The sequence below is a fragment of the Rhinoderma darwinii genome, chromosome 1, assembly GCF_050947455.1.
Source record: "Rhinoderma darwinii isolate aRhiDar2 chromosome 1, aRhiDar2.hap1, whole genome shotgun sequence".
In the NCBI taxonomy this organism is placed as follows: Eukaryota; Metazoa; Chordata; class Amphibia; order Anura; family Rhinodermatidae; genus Rhinoderma; species Rhinoderma darwinii.
The window spans coordinates 433,457,873-433,479,831 of NC_134687.1; the positions used below are offsets into that span (position 1 = coordinate 433,457,873).

At 41.6% G+C, this 21,959-nt stretch overlaps 1 protein-coding gene across 1 annotated transcript in view; it reads left to right on the top strand.

Annotated features, from left to right (window-relative positions):
* Positions 1-14,642, top strand: part of MYO18B (myosin XVIIIB) — a 625,429-nt gene extending 610,787 nt beyond the window's left edge. Inside the window, exon 43 of the mRNA XM_075825873.1 lies at positions 13,427-14,642. Coding sequence (XP_075681988.1) covers positions 13,427-14,642 — 1,216 coding nt within the window. The remainder of the gene's footprint in view (positions 1-13,426) is intronic.
* Positions 14,643-21,959: the final 7,317 nt, after the last annotated feature.

Genomic DNA, 21,959 nt, shown 5'->3' on the forward strand with positions numbered 1-21,959 from the left:
AAGTATCACTTTGAAGACAGATTTCTGTGTAAAGCGACCATAAGAATGAAGAAACACACCCCAAAATCTATCACCCTGTTTCTCCTGTTTTCAAAAATGCCCCCATTGTGACCCTAATGTGTTGCCTGGACACACAGCAGGACCCGAAAGGACGGGAGCACCCGGAGGCTTTCAGGACTCATATTTTGCTTAAAAATGTTTTAGGACCCACTGTATATTTGGAGAGGTTTTGAACTACCAGAACGATAGAAACTCCCCATAAACTACCCCATTTGGAAAACTAGACCCCTTAAGGTATTTATCTAGGGGTGTAGTAAGTATTTTGACCCCACAGTTTTTTGATAAATTTAATGCATAGCAGGTGAAAAAAAATAAAAAATCACTTTTTTCAAAAAAGTATCACTTTGAAGACCGATTTCTGTGTAAAGCGACCATAAGAATGAAGAAACACACGCCAAAATCTATCACCCTGTTTCTCCTGTTTTCAAAAATTCCCCCATTGTGACCGTAATGCGTTGCCTGGACACACAGCAGGACCCGAAAGGAAGGGAGCACCCGGAGGCTTTCAGGACTCCTATTTTGCTTGAAAATGTTTTAGGCCCCACTGTATATTTGGAGAGGTTTTGAACTACCAGAATGATAGAAACTCCCCATAAACGACCCCATTTAGAAAACTAGACCCCTTAAGGTATTTATCTAGGGGTGTAGTGAGTATTTTTACCCCACAGTTTTTTGCTAAATGTAATACATAGCAGGTGAAAAAAAATTTACCTTCACTTTTTTCATAAAAGTATCACTTTGAAGACCGATTTCTTTGTAAAGCGAACATGAAAATGAAGAAAAACACCCCAAAATCTATCACCCAGTTTCTCCTGTTTTCAAAAATACTCTCATTTTTGCCCCAATCTGCTTATTAGACGTGTGGCTGGGCCAAAAAGAGAGGGAGCACCCTTTGGCTTTCAGGACACAATTGAATAAATTCTCGGCCCCATATCATGCATTTAGAGGCATTGAGCAGCCTGATCAAAAAAAAAAAACACGCAGAAATGACCCCATTTAAAAAATTAAACCACTAAAGGTATTCATCTAGTGGTGTAGTGAGCATGCGGACCAAAAATTTTAAAGGAGGAAATAATGGGTTTTATTTCAGACACTATGGGTATATAATGTTTTCTTCAAATTCTTATTATGTTTCCAGATAAAATAGAGGAGACGTGGTAGAAGGTTATTTTGTTAGAAATCTGCCACATTAATAAATTTGTGCGGCATACAGAAGAGAAGTGAAGCCGTGTATTCATAACGGATACATGTTGCTATAGACGTATTTGCCTGTACTTATGACTATGTCTTGCTGAAGAAGCAGTTGGTGCCATTATGATGTCATTGTGGACAGAATTCTGTCCTAATATAAAATCAGTCAGCGAGGAAAAAATTAACTGTACTGGAGTGACGAGCAATATCTTCAAACAAATGGAGGAAAATGTATCCAACTATGTTGCAAACTCGAGTCTATTCACTAGATAGAAGAACACCTGCAGGGCTGTCAAGACAAGCTTTTTTTTTCAGTGACTGGTTGTACAACGTCTCTTTAGCTCTATCAATCCCTATATGAGGGACGAACGTGCCAAGTGACGCGGTACACCATAACAGGCCCCTGCCCGGCAAGGTAGGAACCGCTATGTGCACAAAACAACCAATCACCTACAGAATATATAGAGGGGCAATGTCCAAAACCATCTATAGGAACAGTAAAGGATCACTAATCCCCAAAATGATGTCAGTATTTCTATAAGAACCGTAACAAAGCCCATGGTGTATTGATAAGGAACAGCTCAATTATTAGAGATCCTCCAAAAAAATAAATATCATGCCCGTATCACGGTACAGAATTAGGAATGTAACAGCTTGATGTGGCAGGAAATAGTCATAAGAAAAAGGAAATACATCCCCAATTTATTCTTGTAACCATTGCTAAAATGCACGACTTCCACTAATTCAGGGGCGGCACGGGCCGCAGGTGTTGGATTTATCTACTAATAAATGCAATGCCCACATTTATTTTTTATTTCAAGATCATTTGTGGGGTCCATGTTCTGAATAGACAGATGTGGGCTCCTGCACAATAAACTGTATTCATTTGTGAGTGATCAAGTCCAGGATTTAATTGTCCAAGAATTGTATAAAAAAAATCATGGAGGGGAAATTTAGTTTTACAGTCTGAAATAAATAAACCTCCCCATGAGAATCCCTCCCTCCCTTGGAAAGCCCAGAAACTAAACAAAAAAATATGCATAAATGAAATTGACTCCCTAAAAAGAATCCCCCCCACCCCACCCTTTTTGGTTTTCCCTAAATTATAGATAAAATTAATAATTAGAAACGGTGTGGTAGGTCTCAAAACAGGGGTAGTTGCACAGGCCTGGATTTGAAGGGCACATGGGGCAGTAAAACCGGGAATCGCTCCTCCTTCCGTGTTTACTGCACACCCGGCATCTCTTTTGGGGGTATCTTTGGTTCACAGAGGCAGGGACGGGGTGAAGGAAGTGGCGAGCAGTGAGCCTTTTGACATCCTCTGACTCGAAGGAGTCTCTAGGTGCGGGGGAGTCAAACAGGAGGTGCTCTATAATTTTCTCCTGATACTGGAGGAAACTGAGCATTCCCTGGGTCTTGTACAGCACATAGCTGTTGTAAGTGGCCATTTGGATAAGGTAGATCGCTACCTTTTTATACCAGGCCCTAGTTTTGCGCTTGACCAGGTACGGTTGTAGGACCTGGTCAGATAGATCGACTCCCCCCATGAACTTGTTATAGTCCACCACGCAGACCGGTTTCCTCTTATCAGAGGTAGCGCCCCTCTCTCTTACTGCCACTGTGGTGTCCTCGTGCACGGTGGAGAGCATGTACACGTCCTTTTTGTCACTCCATTTGACAGCGAGCAACTGGTCACTTGCAAATGAGAGTGACGCACCCCTTACTAGTCACCTGGACACCAGTCGTTGAGGGAAGCCAACTCTGTTTATTCATACCGTCCCACAGGCCCCTGTATTCGCAGCATGGAGGGACTTATACAGGGGGACACTGGTGTAGTAATTGTCGGTGTACACATTGTACCCTTTCTGTAGGAATGGCACCATGAGTTCCCAGACAATTTTCCCACTAATGCCAATATCCTCTGGGCATCCTGGGGGATTAAGGTGGCGGTCCCTGCCCTCATAAATGAAAAAGCCACAGGTGTAGCCCGTTGTGCTCTCGCACACCTTATAAAGTTTCACTCCGTATCGGGCTCTTTTGGAGGGGATGTATTGGCGAAACGATAGACGGCCCTTGAAGGACATAAGGGACTCATCTGCCGCTAGTTTTTGGCCTGGGGTGTATAAATTGAAAAATGAGTCACTTAGGAGAGAGATAAGGGGTCTCAGTTTGTTGAGGCGATTATAGGCTGGGTCACTTCTTGGGGGGATTTGTGTATTGTCAGAAAAATGCATGAAACGCATTAGAGTCTCATAGCGCGTTCGGGCCATAACGGCTGCAAATACAGGGGTGCTATGGATAGCGCTGGTAGCCCAATAGGAGCGGATAGAGTTTTTTTTTTACTATGCCCATGTTTAGGGTAATTCCCCCAAATTTTTTTATTTTAGAAACTGTTGTGGGGATCCATCCTCTGGCATAGCAAGACCTGGGATTTTGGGTGCCAAATTGCCTGGCGTATAAATTCGTCTGCTGGACGATTAGCTCCAGGACCTGATCGCCTATAAACAAATGAAAAAAATTATAGGGACTAAAATTTGAGACATCTGCGTTGATGCCTGGAGTCGCTGTAAATGGCAAAACTTGGGGGAAGAAAGCAATTGCAGGATCCCAAATTGCGGGAGGGACTGCAGTACTAGGCCCGTCTCCTGACGCTTCACCGCTGACCGCTGCGTCCACCACCATAGGGCTGGGGGGTCCAGTGGCAGAAGCAGAACTTGTGTCGCTTTCTGATCCAAGTTCTGCTTCTGACGCAGTGTCCGTATCACTGCCGGAACCGCTAGAGCACAGCATGGCGTATGCCTGCTCTGCAGAGAACATTCTGCGGCTTCTGCGGTTCATGTTCACTACACTAATAATTTATTTATTTTTTATTATTTTTTTAGAAGACAAACAAAAAAACGGGGTGATTACGTGTAATCTGGGGTGATTATTGGTAATCTGGGGTAATTACAGGTAATCTGGGGTAATTTACGTGTAATCTGGGGTAATTACGGGTAATCTGGGGTGATTACGGTAATCTGGGGTGATTACGGGTAATCTGGGGTAATTACGGACAATATTCGGATAATATCGGAACACTGGCGAGTATGTGGTGTATTTTACAGTATAATACAGCACAAGATTTGTATAGTATCTCCCTCTCATCTTTCACAGATCAACTACAGTGAGAGGAGGGAGGGAAAGAGCACAAATCCTGTGCTGTATTTTGAAAATATGGGACTATGGTCACTGTGATAGGTATATCACAGTGACCATCTGATCAGGGACCAATTATAACGGTCCCTGATCAGTTTCTATGTACAGGCAGAATAGCTGCCTTTCAGTGACAGCGCATGCGTGCGCCATTTTTATTTTATTTTCCCGGCAGTTGGGGGGTGAAGGGGGGGGCACGATCGGGGGCCTAACGCGTTAGTTTTTTACCTCCTCTCACCAAACATTCATGGTGAGAGGAGATAAAAAGTTAGATTTACAGTGCTGAACTCATTGTAACGGCGATCGCCAGTATTCGTTGAATACCGGCGATCGCCGGTTTAGGGACCGCAAACAACGGTCCCCAGACTGTGCTCCAAGCCCTCAGCTACCTCCGGTAGCTGAGAGCAGGGAGCTATCTCTTTTCACGGCGCCGCAATTTTAATCTGATGCAGTGCCGTGAAAAGGCCTATGCATCAGAATAAAGCCCGTTAGTGGCCGTCGTGAAAAGGCGTATTGGCGGTCACTAACGGGTTAAATAGCCACTGATAACATTGATCACCCCAGAGTTTATGGCCAATCTTCAATGCTGTCTACACAGGATTATTGCAAGATTATTTCAAGACTGATCATTTTTAGAAAACCACAATCATTATTCATAATAATTCTCTCTTTAACCATCATATTTACTTATATTTGACAATGAAAATAGTAAAAATAACATCCACCTAAAACTATCGTTTTATACAGCCAAATAAATACCTTATTTCTGTTCATGGTTAAGGTAAACCAGATTACACTTAGCTTCCGTCAAATTCCAACTGGAAGCGAACATGTTCTTTATGTTTCTTGATCAGCTTATGTTGTATTTCTCTATTTTACAGCTGGAGAACTTGTTTTCTTTCTCATGAAAATGTGTGCATTTGGTTTCCAGCGTTCTGTTCTTTGGCTGATTTTCATAAACCTACTTTATTCCGCTTTTAGATTGTAACTCATTTTTCATTTCACATTCAGCCCTAAAAGAAAATAGTTAGAAATAAATTCTGATAAACACTTCTTACAATTTTTTTTCAGAGCATTTTTCACACTGTTAAAAAAAATATACATCAGAGAACATTAGAAACTCAATTTGTCTTGCTAATAATTTTAAGCAGCAGCGATGATAAAAAGCAGATTTAAATAGCTGCTCCTTGTTTCCAAAGCCTGCATATTGTCACACCTCATTCATGTTAAACTGCACAATAGGATGCTGGGAGTGGAATATGTTAAGCTACATGTACTGTATGTTTATAGGAGTTATCCTTGCAGATTTCACTCAGGTTGTTTAACAAAGATCTGGATACAAAACACGGAATCCGCTATTGTGTTCACTCTCAAGGCCTCTTTTCAAAAATTTTGCTGCACAGCTGTTTTGAGGTTGTGTGGATATTACAGGCCTTGAATGCTATGGACAACACTGACATGGAAAATTATTTTTGCAAATGTTAGTGGTTACCTTGATCTAAATAACAGTGGCAGGATAATATCTTCATTACTTCAATAATTGTTATGCCCTTTGACAGTGGCGGATTAAGTAAACCATGGGCCCTGGGCTGTTCCACAAGCTTGGGCCCCCTTCTCCACCACCGCCCTGCCACGCCGTGTCTATATTAAACACCACCTTTCTGTGCAAGCATTGACAAATGAGTGCTACGATTCCCCTTGTCAAAGGGCTGTGTCCCTACATACTGACAGTCTCCAACCATCGCTGACAGTATCACACTGTGTAGGGACATATCCTTCTGGGGAATGGTAACACGCATTTATCTATTAGTCCTGGGCACACAAAGACTTTATGTGAAATCCAAGGATTTCCGATAACAGACATGTCAGGAGAGGTGACAGATCTATAAATCCAATGACTCACAAGTGATTTCTTCTCTGATGGGAGTCGTTCTCTTTTCTTCTCTTCTCCATCTGACACAGACCGCTATGGCGACTTCTCCTGATGACTGCAGAGTTTCCTGATGAGGAATCTTTGCCCCTCGATTCTGCAGCCATTTTCAGCGTCTATAGCAACATAAAAATTCAGAAATAAACACCATAAATTGTCTTATACCCCAGACCCCTAAGCAAATTAAGACCCAGGCCCATACATTAACTCAAACCAATAAATTCAGTCCCCAAGGGGTAACTAAACTTTTAAAAAACATTTGGCGTGTCATAGTGAGAGTAATATGTAGAAATGTTTTGATCGATGGGGGTCCCAGCATTGAGAGCACCACCGATCACTAAAACAAAGCAGCAGGAGTGCCCGGGTGAGCGCTGTTCCACTTAATTTCTGATTGTCTTTCCTTGGCGCGGTGTACGGACTCATAGACTTTCTGTTGTGCCCGTACACCGCTTGCTCGGCTATCAGAGGAAAGACGATCAGAAACAAAGTGGCTCCTCACTCACCTGATCGCTTCTGCCACTTTGTTTCAGCGATTGGTGGGGTCTCAGTGCCCGGACCCCCACCGATTAGAACATTTGACATGTCACTATGACATGTAATTTTTTTTTTAAAGTTTGGTTAGTTACCCTTTAAGCAGTCAGACACCCCTCCCCAGTGAATCTGACTGACTGCTGAGTGCCCTATGGGAAGGTCTAAGCGTCTGACACTTAGGGCGGATTTACACGAGTGTGTGCGTTTTGCGCACGCAAAAAATGTGCCTTTTTGCGCGCGCAAAAGGCACTTAACAGCTCTGTGTGTCATCACCATATGATGCGCGGCTGCGTGCCTTTCGCGCAGCCGCCATCATTATGACACTCTGTTTGTATGTTTGTAGCACGTGGTGCTTTTCTGTTTGCAATCATAGTTTGCCTGCTGTTGCGCAAATCACGCACGTCCCACGGAGGTGCCTCCGTGTGGCATGCATGCTTTTCACGCACCCATTGACTTCGTGATGCGCGAAAAACACAGAAATATAGGACATGTTGTGAGTTTTACGCAGCGGACTCACGCTGCGCAAAAATCACTGACAGTCTGCACTGCCCCATAAACTAGCAAGGTCCGTACGAAACGCGTGAAAAGCATGCGCGTTGCACGAACGTATTACACGTTCATGTAAATCCACCCTTATGGCTCTAGGGGGGAAAGAGTTATTCCCCTATAGAACCCTCAACAGTCAATCAAACGCTCTGACCCCCCCCCCCCCTGCAGTATAATAACTACTGAGGTCTCTATGGGGGAGATTATACTGCAGGGGGGGTTCTGAGCATCTGACTTACTGCAGAGGGCTCTATGGGTGGGAAATTATTTTGCACACAATTTTTTTTAAATTAAACACCCTATATACAATTCACACTAACACCACACACTATATATTCAAACCACACGCACACACTATATAGACTTACATTATAGACACTATAAACACAGTACACACTATATAGACTATATACACAGCACACACTATATACACAGCACACACTATATACAGTAGACTTACATTATAGACACTATAAACACTGTACACACTATATATACTATATACACAGCACACACTATATACACAGCACACACTATATAGACTTACATTATAGACACTATAAACACTGTACACACTATATAGACTATATACACAGCACACACTAAATAGACTTACATTATGACACACACACACACACACACACACACACACACACTTACCACAGCCTCTTCCTCTGCGGTGCTTGTCTCTGGCAGCCATCAGGATCTTAATCATGTGACTGTGACGTCACCACAGGTCCTTCACCTTCTGGTTGCAGTTTTGCCGTTATCAGGAAGCTGCTGGAGGTTTAGACAGGAGGGAGAGTGTACAGCAGCACAGAGGAGCAGACTGTCAGGAAGACTCCAGCACCTGCCAATCACAATCTCTGACAGTCTGCTCTCTACAGCTGATGTGCTGTGCCCCTGTTCCCTGGCCGCAATTGACTCCCCCTGCACATCCCCCCTCCTCCTCCTCTTCATCCGCACGTGGGACCGATGACCGCTAGAATGCAGCCGGCAGCAGCCCTGGATAGTTTTTTTTAACTTGTGTGCGGTTTGGGCGGCTATGGGCCCCCGTGCAGCCTTGGGCCCCGGGCGGCCGCCCGAACCGCCCATATGAGGATCCGCCACTGCCCTTTGATATGCAGTTTGCCACATGCTCCTAGTTTCAGACTTTGATCATGCTGCTGCCATCACTAGATCTCATGTTACAGCACAGCTTTATTCCTGTACTGCTTTTCCCTTCTGTACTGATGTCGCACCTATAAGTGTTGCCATATTATGTCCACTATTCTAATATGGTATTCTCCTTTCAATGCATACACTGAGGCAAAGTAGTGTGTGACTCTTCCGCTCCTCTTTGCAGACTCGGCCATGTGTGCTCTCCTCACTATCAACACTGTGATACATCCTGTGTGACCTCCTTCCACTGGAATGCTTTTCCCCCTACCTACAGCCCACTCTACTGTGTACAACATCTTCTCTAGTGCTAGTATTTACCACTGACCTTATACTGTGCTACTTTGAGAGGAGTGAGTGGTGGAGCAGAGAGAGCAGGCTCTCAGTAAAACAGGTAGATGACATCAGCCCTGAGCCGACAGCAACTAGGATCAGTCTGCTGTCAACAACTATATCAGAAGCAGCACCACATCTAGCCATGAATAGGAGTTGCACAGACTCTACAGCAACAAAATGGTAGGACAATTTTAATGAAGACTATTGAGAAAGTTACCTGAGGCCTTATTCACACGAACGTTGAATATGTCCATGTGACGGCCGTTGAAACAACGGCCGTCACACGGACCTATGTAATTCAATGGGGCCATTCACACGGCCGTTGTCTCAATAGAGCGTGTAAAGGGTCCGTGAAAAAATAGGACATGTCCTATTTTCTTGCGCTTCATGCATCTCTTCATAGACTCTAGTCTATGGCGGATGCGTGATAACGCGTCTCACAGGGGTGCAGCACGGGTGCACCTTGGACGTGTAAAAATGCAGTTTTTCGCGTCCGAGGTTTACTACGCTCGTGTGAATCTAGCCTTAGTCTACATTTAGGAAGGAAAGAAACAAGAAAAAACAATTCAGCGCAAAGATCAGGTTTATTATAATCTTCCCTATAGAGTTATCTCAGTCTCACCTGTTCTTCATCTAAAACTAACATTCAGAGATCACACAGTCACCAGAGTACTGATAATTAATGATAATGATGTGATAAAGAAGTGGACCTCATTTAATGACACTTTCAAATAAATTGTTAGTGATGTTGTATAAAATATCCTTTATCCTACTGTTCTTGCTTGCAATGTATTCTCGTTACAAGTAATGACATTTGATAGAGTCCCCTGCAGTCTAAGGACGAGGTAATATATTTTAATGCAGGGTTATAAAAGGTAGTCTTAACCTTTAAGATTATCTAAACTGCAACCAATATGGCTGCAAACAGACTGTAATGAAGATGAATGAAATGAGTTCATATTTCAAAATCTAATACTTAATTTAAAAGCATTTACTAGAAATAGATCTTGTCTTTGATGGTTATAATGCATTTTATGTAACACTTCGAATAGATATTCATTCCTAGAAGACGCTAAGAATTGCCCTCACAATACTATACACATTAGGGCATGTTTTGGTTGCATAGTGCCATCATGTTTAATAGTTATCTTATGTTGTGGATGCCTTGAAGCTATACTGCTAAAAGTCATAGAAAGGCATACAAATCTGACTGGTGTCTGTATCTGGCTTGATGTGACTTTTCCTGATATATGGAGCTGTATGTAACATCTAGGATCACATTTAGTATAAAAAAGAAAATAACACGTTTCAATGGTTTAACGCCAATGAACAATATTTATGGTGTTATACAACTACACAGAGGCGTAGTTAGGTTCTCCTGCACCCAGGGAAAAGATTCAGATTGGCGCCCCCCCCCCCCCAACTTCTTTCCCGACATTTCCTTCCCCCTCACGGTGTTTGCTTGCTCTACCAATCAATGAGGTGTCATTTTTTTTTCACAATTTTTTTAATGTAACTCGACTCTCGAGCATAAAACTATTTGTAAACTTTACAAGTGATAAAGTTCTATAAGGGAGTTACCATAACAATAAATTAGAAGAAAGCCACACATAGCCCCTTGTAGATAATGCCACACACAGATTCCTGTAGATAGTGCCATACACAGCCCCCTCTTGTAGTTAACGCCACACAGCCCCCCAGTTGTAGATAGTGCCACACAGCTGTTGTAGATAGTGCCACACAGCCCCCTGTTGTAGACAGTGCCACACAGTCCCCCTGTTGTAGATAGTGCCACACAACCCCCTGTTGTAGATAGTGCCACACAGCCCCCAGTTGTAGATAGTGCCACTCAGCCCCCCTGTTGTAGATAGTGCCACACAGCCCCCCTGTTGTAGATAGTGCCACACAGCCCCCCTGTTGTAGATAGTGCCACACTACCCCCTGTTGTAGATAGTGCCACACAGCCTCCCTGTTGTAGATAGTGCCACACAGCCGCCCCCCTTGTAGATAGTGCCACACACAGCCCCCACTTGTAGATAATGCCACACAGCCCCTCTTGTATATAGTGCCACACAGCCCCTCCTTGTAAATAGTGCCACACTGACCCCTTGTAAATAGCGCCACACTGACCCCCTTGTAAATAGCGCCACACTGAATCCCTTGTAAATAGCGCCACACTGACCCCCCTTGTAAAATAGCGCCACACTGACCCCCCTTGTAAACAGCGCCAAACAGCGCCACACAGCCCCCCTTGTAAATAGTGACAAACACAGCCCCTTGTAGATAGCGCCATACACAGCCCCCCTTGTAAACAGCACCAACACAGCTCTCTCTGTAGATAGTGCCACACACAGCCCATTGCCCCCCGTGTAGATAGCGGCACACTCCCCCCCTTGTAAATAGCATCACACTCCCCCCTTGTAGATAGTGCCACACACAGACCGCCACCCCCTTGTAAATAGCGCCACACTGTAAAAAGAGCGGTGAGCGGTAGCCTACATACCACTCTCCGCTCTGCCTTACGTGACTCCCCTATGGAGCCGAGGAGGTCGTGCGGCGCACGCAGCGGCGGAGTTCCTTCTGACTAGGGTCGGTGACAGCCCGGGAGTGGACCAGTGAGGTCAGGTGACAGGTAATGTGACTGGACTGGTCCACTCCCGGGCCATCACAGACCCCAGTCAAAATGCCGCCGCATGAACTCCTGGCTCTTCCTAACGCTGATCGCTGCTGCTGGTGTTCGACATACAGGGCGTCTATCAGCAGCGATCAGCTGCTCTGCCACGGCGCCCTCCCTTCCCTACCACCTAGTTGTGCCCGGGGCACATGCCCCGCCTGCCCCCCCCCCTAGCTACGCCCCTGCAATTACATGAATTGCATGTTTTGCCTTTGGGAAATCGGGAACGGACACTTTTGAGAGCGATACGATCGCCGAGTGTCTGTGTCTCTAATGGCAGCCGGGGGTCTAATAAAGGCCCCCAGGCTGCCTGGAGTGAATGCCTGCTAGATCATGCCGCAGGCATGACCTAGCAGATGCCTGTCCGTGTTAAAGTATTGCAGTGTATTATAAATGCGATCGCAGAATCGTATATTATAGTCCCCTAATGGGACTAGTAAAAAAGTGAAAAAAAAGTTTAAGAAAGTTAATTTAAAAAAAAATGTGAAAAAAAATGAAAAACCCGAACTATAAATCTATTACATTATTTAACCCGCACGGTGAACGCCGTAAAAAAAATAATAAAAAAGTATGGAAAAATTGCTGTTTTCTGTGAATACTGACTTTAAAAAAATGTAATAAAAAGTGATCAAAAAGTCGCATCTACTCCAAAATGGTACCAATAAAAACTACAAGTCGTCCCGCAAAAAAAAAGCCCTCATATGACCGCATCGGCGAAAAAATAAAAACGTTACGGCTCTTCAAATATGGAGACACAAAAACAAATAATTTTGAAAAAAAAAGCGTTTTTACTGTGTAAAAGTAGTAAAACATACAAAAACTATACAAATTTGGTATCGTTGCAATCGTAACAACCCGCTGAATAAAGTTATTGTGTTATTTATACCACACGGTAAACGGCGTAGATTTAGGACGCAAAAAAGAGTGGCGAAATTTCTGATTTTTTTCTATTCCCCCCCAAAAAAAAGTTAATAAAAGTTAATCAATAAATAATATGTACCTAAAAATGGTGCTATTAAAAAGTGCAACTTGTCCCGCAAAAAACAAGATCTTATACAGCTATGTCGACGCAAAAATAAGAAGGTTATAGCTCTTGGAATGCGACGATTGAAAAACGTAAAAAATAGCTTGGTCATTAAGGTCCAAAATAGGCCGGTCATCAAGGGGTTAAAATATAGGTCAATATAAACATTGTTTACAACTGTCAGTAGACTAAACTAAAGGTGCATCATTACCAATACACATGAAAATAAATAACTCATTCTACTTAGGACAAGACTAACCATTGCATTTGACTGCAGGCTGATTATAATAATGCTAAATTGTATCTCTTGATGTATTATTTCAATGTGTGATGCATATTAATTGTGGCTGCTTAACTTTTTTTTACATTTCTGTTCTGTTATTCATTTTCATACTTGATTTTCTTTAATAAACAAAAAGAAAAAGAGTAACAATCGTTCTTAGGTTTTACTATAATTCACTATACTGTCTTGTCAGTTATAATATAGTAATTTATTAATCGCAGCAATTGCTCTTTATCATGAACATTTTAGGTTATCAAAGCCCAACTCTTCATCTTCACTTAGTGTCCATTTTCTACAAAAGCCAGATTGCACTTGTTCCATAGAAAAGCCGATATTAGGGTTCCCTTTGCTGTTATCTTGGGAAAAATGGTGATTAAAATGCTCATTTAATTCAATGCAACACGGCAAAAATGTATTCATTGAGTCTAATTGGCCTTATTCTCGTGTGTTTAGTAGAACTTTAGACATTAAGCCCTCATCTTTGTTTTGTATTTTTTTCAGGCAAAAAGATAACAACGATCAGGATGTGAGTCGACCAAGTTCTTCCTTGAGTTCTGCATCAAAGATTTATGGAAACAATGTTTTATTCTCAGAAAAGGAGAACACAAGCATAGTGCTTAATACTGAAAATAAAGCTCCAACGCTAGGCAGAAGGCAATCCTCGCCAGTAGAGGAAAAGTTTCCACGTTCCTCATCCGCGCTCTCTGAATTTTTAGATGAAGTGAGAAAGAAAAGGGCTTCTGAAAAAGACCAGTCATCCCTAGTTATGGAGGATACATCTTCACTGCCTATTTACCGCACAACTGGTGCTTCTTCCCTCAGAAGATGCACACGGCTTAATGATGATGATGATGAAGAAGATTTTTCGGTTGCCCTGAGCAAACTTTCAGATGAAAAGCCTTTAACAGGTCAAGGATTAATGCGTTCATCAAGCCTTCGCTGCTTATCGTCTGAAAAAGATGATCCAACATTGTCACCTGCTGTTAAGCGCATGGCAAAGTTTGGTTCTTGTGAATCTCTTCATCAACTTCCACATAGTGTAAGTTTTAAACAAGCATCTTCAGAATTAGGAGTTGATGATGCCAGTTCTATAAGACTAAGGCCATGGAGACAGTGTCTCGAAACACCACTCGAAGAAGTTGGTGAAAATAATTTTGGGAAACAATCTCTTATTTTCCAAAATAGAAGTTTTTCTAATTTAGCTGATAATGGAAATTATGAAAGCTGTTCAAATGGGAAAGTACCCAGTCTCAGTTTTGAAAGGAAATTAAGAGATGATTCTGATGAAATCCTCCCTGCTCTTAGAAGGTCGCAATCAACTCAAAGTTTGTCCAAAACTTCCAGGGATAGAAGAGATGGTCAACGACCACTCAGTGTTCATTTTGGTGATCTCCCATCACATGAACCAAGCCTTTCCACAAGGGGATTGAAAAGTGTTTTAAAGAAAAGTTCAAGTATTGGGGAAGATCTGGGAAATCTATCTGATTCATCATCCTCTTCTGGTTCTGTTATTTCCTGCAAAAGTGCAGATAGTATTAAAAGTCGACCCCGTGTACAAAGAGTGGATGGAGAAGGTTACTCAGGGAAGCCGATAACATCAGAAATCATACAAGAAAATAAAAGACCTGAAGCGGAAGGCAAAGAAGATGATGTAAATAGCATAATGAGGAAATATTTACGGAAAATTGATGAAGAACAAGGTAAATCTCTAAAGTAAAAACGAAATACCATTTATAGTCTTTTACCTGCTTATACCTAATTATTGTTGCTCATTTGAGAATATAGTAAGATATTTTCTGTCACTGAACACCAATATCAGTGAACATGCGGGGAAAGTTTGTTTACATGCAGCACATTTTTGGATAAGCAATACATAAAAAGGGATCTGTGTACATTCTTCTTGTCTGAGAACACTACATGTAGACAAGCACTAAGCCGTAGGACTCAATGTCAGGCTGTAGTTGCAAAAGCAAAGAGAAATAAAAAACCTGTGATCCAAATGTAACATTGTTCCTCTATAAATCATTTGCAAGGCTTCTTCTTGAATATGAGATTTTATTTTGGGCACCACACAGCAAAAAAAGTATAAGAGGGCAAGCAACTAAAATTATTAAATGGGTGGGAAGTCTCTCTTATAATGAGTAGTTCGAAACATTGGACTTGTTTAGCTTGGAAAAAAATACTCCTTAGGGGAAGTTCAAACAGATTTGTATCAGAAATTTCTGTGACTAAAAATCTATTTCATACATCTGAGGTTGTTTTTGCATCATGTGCAAAGATTTCTGCAAATCCCGTTTCTAGGATTTTTACAGTGGCAGACATATCTGCAAGAAACCAGACTAGTGTGGACGTATCCTGGTTACCATATTAACATGGATAAGTATACAAGGTCAATTTAAAGAACTGGCACAGGATTTTTTAATTCCAAGAACTGTACAAAGGGCCAGGGACACTCTTCTCATGAGGAGGAAATGCGATTCAAACATCAAAAGTGGGAAAAGGAAAGGGTTCTTTACAGTTTGAGTAGTCAAAGTATACCATGAGTTATTAATGGCAAATACAATAATGGCATTTAAAAAAATGGCTTGACGTTTATATTGGGACAAATGGCACTGAGACTTATAAAAAAAAGGCAATGGATGGAGTTTAATTGATCCAGGGAAATTATTAAACTGCTTTTTGGGGTTGGAATAGCTTTCCTTCCGCCAATGAGGCAAAACTGGCTACGGTTGGCCAGAAGACTGTTTTGCCTCCTTTTCCTTATTGTATCAAGCTACCGGGTCTGAGAAAGGTTTAACTTGATATAAGTTTAGCTTTTTTAAACCTAAGTAACTTTGTAACTGCATCCCATGTAGCAGGTGTAACACTTAAGTATGTCCCATAGTTTTTTAATTACCGTAAATCTAATTTACGATAAATCCTTGTATATAGAAGATTTATGTCTATAGTCTCTCTTCATGATTATCATGCATACAGTATTATAATTATCTACCAGATTACCCGTCTAGCTACATACTGTAGAAAAGATCACGGAGAATGAGTTGAAAGTAAGCATTTTGCAAGTTAGTCTCTGGACTCCAATATTCCCTTTCTCTGACTTAACCTGTTAGTGACCGCCCCATAGTGTTTTTACGGCGGCCACTAATGGGCTTTATTCCGATGCAATAGCCTTTTTACGGCGCTGCATCGGAATAAATAAACAGAGCAGTTAGCCGTTAAATTTCCTTGCTCTCAGCTGACAGAGGTAGCTGAGGGCTGGAGGCATCCCTGCTCGAACAGGTGAGATCGATATTAGTATCAATCTCACCCGTTTGACCTCTCAGATGCGGCGCTCAATAGCGAGCACCACATCTGAGTTGTTTTGGAGAGAGGGAGGGAGCTCCCTCTAATCCCACGACACCCGGCGATAAGATCGCCGAGTGTCTGTCTCTGATGGCATCCGGGGGCCTAATAAAGGCCCCCAGGTCTGCCTGTAGTAAATGTCTGCTAGGTCATGCCTCTGGTATGACCTAGCATATGCCTGTCCGTTTTGCATGGACAGGCATAATACACTGCAATACAGAAGTATTGCAGTATATTATGAATGCGATCGTATGATCGCATAGTGAAATCCCCTAGTGGAACTAGTAAAAAAAGTTTCAAAAAAGTTTAATAAAAAGTGAAAAAAAAAAATGAAAAACCCACTTTTCCCCCATACAAACGACTTTATTATTAACAAACACAATAAAGTAAAAAAGTTACACATATTTGGTATCGCCGCGTCCATAATGACCAACGACCCCAACTATAAACTTATTACATCATGTAACCCGCACGGTGAAAGTCGTAAAAAATCAAATAAACCATACAAAAACTGTTGTTTTCTTTGAATCTAGCCTTAAGAAAAATGTGCTAAAGAGTGATCAAAAAGTCACATCTACTCCAAAATGGTACCGATAAAAAGTATAAGTCGTCCCGCAAAAATAAAGCACTCATACAATTGCATCGGCAAAAAAATAAAAGAGTTATGGCTCTTCAAATATGGAGACACAAAAACAAATAATTTTGAAAAAAAAGTGTTTTCACTGTGTAAAAGTAGTAAAACTATACAAATTTGGTATCGTTGCATTCGCAACAACCCACTGAATAAAGTTATTTTGTTATTTATACAAGACCTTATACAGCTATGTTGACGCAAAAATAAAAAAAGTTATAGCTCTTTGAATGAGACGATGGAAAAACTTAAAAAATGGCTTGGTCATTAAGGTCTAAAATAGGCTGGTCATTAAGGGGTTAATAACCAGTTACAATCAATAAGACATGTTTGCTTGGTCACATATATTCATGTAACCAATACCGGGCCACTTATATTTAAATTAGGATGTGATTCGAGAGAGGACTGAAATTGGCAACAGTTAAATAAACAACATGATAAAAGAGATACAGTAAAATTAGAGAGACATGCAATGTGTTCTAGCAAAATACTTTTAAATTTAATGTCTACTAAAATATAATGCGGATAAAGTTTACATTTATTACATTATGTTTACTATATGAGGGATGTTCTGTATATGCATACTATATGTTTGCAAAGGGGATAGGTTATATCATTGTAAAATGATGCTATGTATTTGGGAATCGATGTAGCTACTTCATATTTCGATTTTTTTAAATTTCATTGGCTGCCAGATCGGTAAATACCAGCGCCACAGACAAATTAAAAATCGAATATCGAAACTTATTTAGGGACATTAATAACCCATTTGCATTTAAGCAAGTATATCGTAAACTAGTTGTAGTCCTATTTCGGACACCGTACCTCTGCTAGTGAGGATACTAGGTACTAAAGCTACCCATACACACATGTGGAATGCCACCAACCAGGGCTATCCCACACTACTGTTTGTACACATTTTTGTACCAGCTTATGTTTGTTAAAGGGATTTTGCTTTATTGCCATCAAACTACAATTACCACAGATCGGCTAGTACTCAATATTTAGTTATCTACTAACATTTAATTTAAGCTAGATGTCTATTAAATTTTGTATTTTAAAACTTGAGGCTTAGGTCATGTACATAAAGCAAATCGGAATAGGGGGACTACACCGCCTAGTGGGGCAGAACATGTCAATGTAGGCTTACTTGGGGGTTTATTTCTCAGTTAGGCGTTAACATTTTCTGGTTTTTTCCAGCCTGTTTGATTTAAGAATTATCCATCTTATTATGCCGCTAAATAATAAAAGTCATCACATTGAAAATAAGAACCAAAAAGTGATGGCTTATGGTTCTCAATATATCTGCTAGAAGCAGATACTTCTTAAGAAGGAAATGTCATGCAGGTAAAGAGTGTGGCACGCTATACAACACACACATTAGCCCTCACTGAAAACTTTAGAAGAAATAGTTGTTTCTATTATAAAGTGATTTTGTGTCTCACCTGACTGATATTTTCCAAGTCTTGTCCATCTCATTAAATCTCTTCATTATCTGCGGCAGGCTGACAAAAGCCATCCTGCATGCCTCATTAGCCAACATTGAGTTCACTTACTTGGCACAGGCTGCTACAGGACTTGCGTACACCCAAATACTAGAGGAGCAATAAAATGTATCCAATATATATTATATTAATAGGTTTCTGTAACAAAATGCCACACTCAATTCTGTGAGGCTAAATATTCAGGGTCCATTGTTTGACAACAGATTTTCTACTTTTTCCTTTTAACTCTGTGTAGCATTTCTCATATGGTAAAACTAAATGGTAAGCTGTGATTTAAAAAAACCTATCTATCTATCTTACCAGTTTTCCACCTGCATTGTCGCAAAGCATCTGTAGTTCTATAGCACCTGGGGATCTGTAAGATGTATGTTGGATATAAATAGAAGCAATTTAAAAAGGTTTAATTTACCCGTTCCATGATCCAACTACTCTATACTCCCCATTCGTTTGATTTACTGTCCTTTATCATTTACTCGAAATTCAATGTAGGATTCCATCAAGAATTTCTGGGCCCCATATAGCCAAACAGAACGGGGCCTTAGAGTGAGTTAAAAAAAAAACTGTTAGGGTATGTTCACACAGGGCTGATACGCTGCACAAAAGTACACATCGTATCCGCCCTGGTACCCGCAGGGAATTCCGGACATAAAACTGCACCAAATTGTGGTGCAGTTTTTCGGCCAGAATGTTTGCTACAGAAAATAGCAGGTAACAAAAAAAAAAAAGCCTATACTTACAATGGCGACGCGTCCCTCTGACGTCCCGTAGCCCGGCCTACTGGGATGACTTTGCATCTCATGGGACTGCTGCTGCCTGTGATTAGTTACAGTAGTCACATGGGATGAAACATCATCCCTGGAAGCCGGGCTGGACGCAGAAACAGAAAAATCTGGGTAAGTATAATAAAAAAAATTACCTCCCTATTGAGTTCAATCGGGTAAACCAGCAACAAAAAAGCAGCGATTTCGCAACATAAATTGACATGCTGTGGATTAAAAAAATGCTCTGCTGGTCAATTTAACGATTTTTCAGCGCATTTTTTACGCAGCGTTTGGATGAGATTTGTTCAAATCTCATCCACTCTGCTGCTACTGTATTACGCTGCGGATTTTCCACAATGAAACCTGTTGCAGAAATCTGTAGTGTTTACACTATGTGTGAGCTTACCCTTACAGGTTTTGCTAAGGATATGCAGCAAATTAACCCTTTGCATTGAAAAGGGTGAAATTCGTGGCAATGTTGCAACATATTAGGCATGTGTTAGTAACTTCAAACATTTGCCTAAGAAGCGGGCGGGCCCCTTATTTCAGCATTGTGGCTGGGCCCTGACGGCAGTACCATGTGTACTACCCTGATGGTGGCCCTGGTGTTGACAATCAAAGCATTTAGTTCTTATGTATGCTATTTGTATCCAGCTAAACATTTGTAGTTTTTTTAAATTTTCTTTCTCTAGCTCCTTAGTTCCTGTTCTGTGATTTCCATTACATTACGGGTATGTTCACACGGTCTATTTTCAGCCATTTTTCGGGCCGTAAACGCCCCAAAAAACGGCTAAAAATATGGGAGCTGAACGCCTCCAAACATCTGCCCATTGATTTCAATGGGAAAAACGGTGTTTCGTCCGCACGGGGCATACCCTAATGGTATGTTCACATGGCCAACGTTTTTTAAGCATCAAGCGTTTTTTGATGCATTTTTTTACGCCAATTTTTGGTGCGGTTTTTCTATTGACCCAATGAAGTGACATGATTTTTAAAAACGGCCGCGTAAGAAATGCCCCGTGGGAACAGAATGCAGTTTTTCCCATTGAAATCAATGGGCAGATGTTTGGAGGCATTCAGCCCCCTTATTTTCAGCTGTTTTTCAGGGTATTTATGCCCCGAAAAAGGGCTGAAAATAGACCATGTGAACATACTTTCACCGAAAAATGACCTGTGTCCTAGCCAGCTACATTGTTTTCAGTAAACGTCAATCTAGCCTGGTTTCTTCCTTCAATTCATGCTGAGTACTGTACTATAGCTTGTAACTTTACCATACTAAAATAACAATTCATTGCTGACTGTGTAAGTTGAAATACAGATTACATTGCTCTTAAAAAAAATAGCCAATAAATGTAAAAATAAACAAAATTGTTGTTTACGTTCATTGGCTTTTGAAATGTTTCCTGAAGAACTTTTTCTCGTTGTATAGGAAGGACTGCCCCGTATAACATCAGTAATCTGTACAGTCGCCTAAAAGAACAGTCATGTATTGTTGACCAATCGATATAAAAGCAGTCTTGCTTTGTAGTCTGTGCAGCCCCCAATAACAATGGTTTGATTTTGTAGTCTGGCCCACCCACCCTGTAACAGCAGATGGCTTGGAGCCCTTACAATATGATACTACCATGTGGGGAAACTTACATGACATTGTTATTTGAGACAGTATACTCTGTGGCCATGCAGTGTGGGTATAATATGCATTTTGCTCTGACAATATGCTACATTATGTGATGCTATCATATTAGGACAATATACAATGTAGCATTACTGTGTTGACTATGGTCTTTCTATAGTTGCTTGGTATTTACAAGTTAAATGGTGATAAATAGGGAGATGTGAGGCTTTGCAGAAATATTTTTAATTATATGCTATTATTCCACTTTCTGACAACTGATCCACTGGATAGGTCATCAGTATATAAATCGGTGCGTGTCTGAAACCCGGACCCCGCACCGATCCGCCACTCCGGGCGTCGGACGATGTTGATGGAAGCAGCTGGCTCCGGTCGAAGAATAGTGGCCGAGCTGCAGTATTGCAGCTCTGCTCCTATTCAAGTGAATAGGAGCAGAGCTGCAGTTCTGCCAAACGGACGCTATGCAGTGGTCGGAGCAATCTGCTTCCGGCTCCAACTACTGCATCCCGTTCCAAACATCCGGTGCACGGAGGCAGCCAGAGTTGCGGATCAGTGCGGGATCCGGATGTCGGACATGCACCGATCATATACTGATGACATGTCCGGTGAATAGGTCATCGGTTTTCAGAAAGTGGACAACCCTTTTAAGTCCTACAACAGAGACAGAACTGAAGTCCTTCACTTTGCCTTCGGCTGCCATGGAAACTGGCACCTGGGGACTTTAACGGGGGACAGAGGGAGCGCCCTCCCTCTGTGTAACCGCTCAGAGGGCACAGTTGCTATTGCTATTGACTGTGGCATCGGAGAGGTTAAACTGTCAGGAACTCAGTTATCTCTGATCCTGAACAATGCAGGATGGGTTTCAGCTGTATAAAACAGTTGCCACCTGCTGCGCATGGTGAAGACTCAGCTCCTGAGCCTGCGCCATAGTGTCAGGGCGCACAATCGTACCCCATCGTTGAGGGGTTAATAATGAAGGCAGGCATCCTCATGTGACATAATTTCTATGAGTCTGCCTGTCTGTTCTATTACGCTTCCAGTAGGAGTAGGACAGTCACGGAGTAGTTGCTTATAGTATGTTCATCACATTTCTTTACTTCTGTGAAATGCAGAATAAAATCTCCAGCGTATTAGCCTAGATCTACTTTAAAGAGAAGCTTAG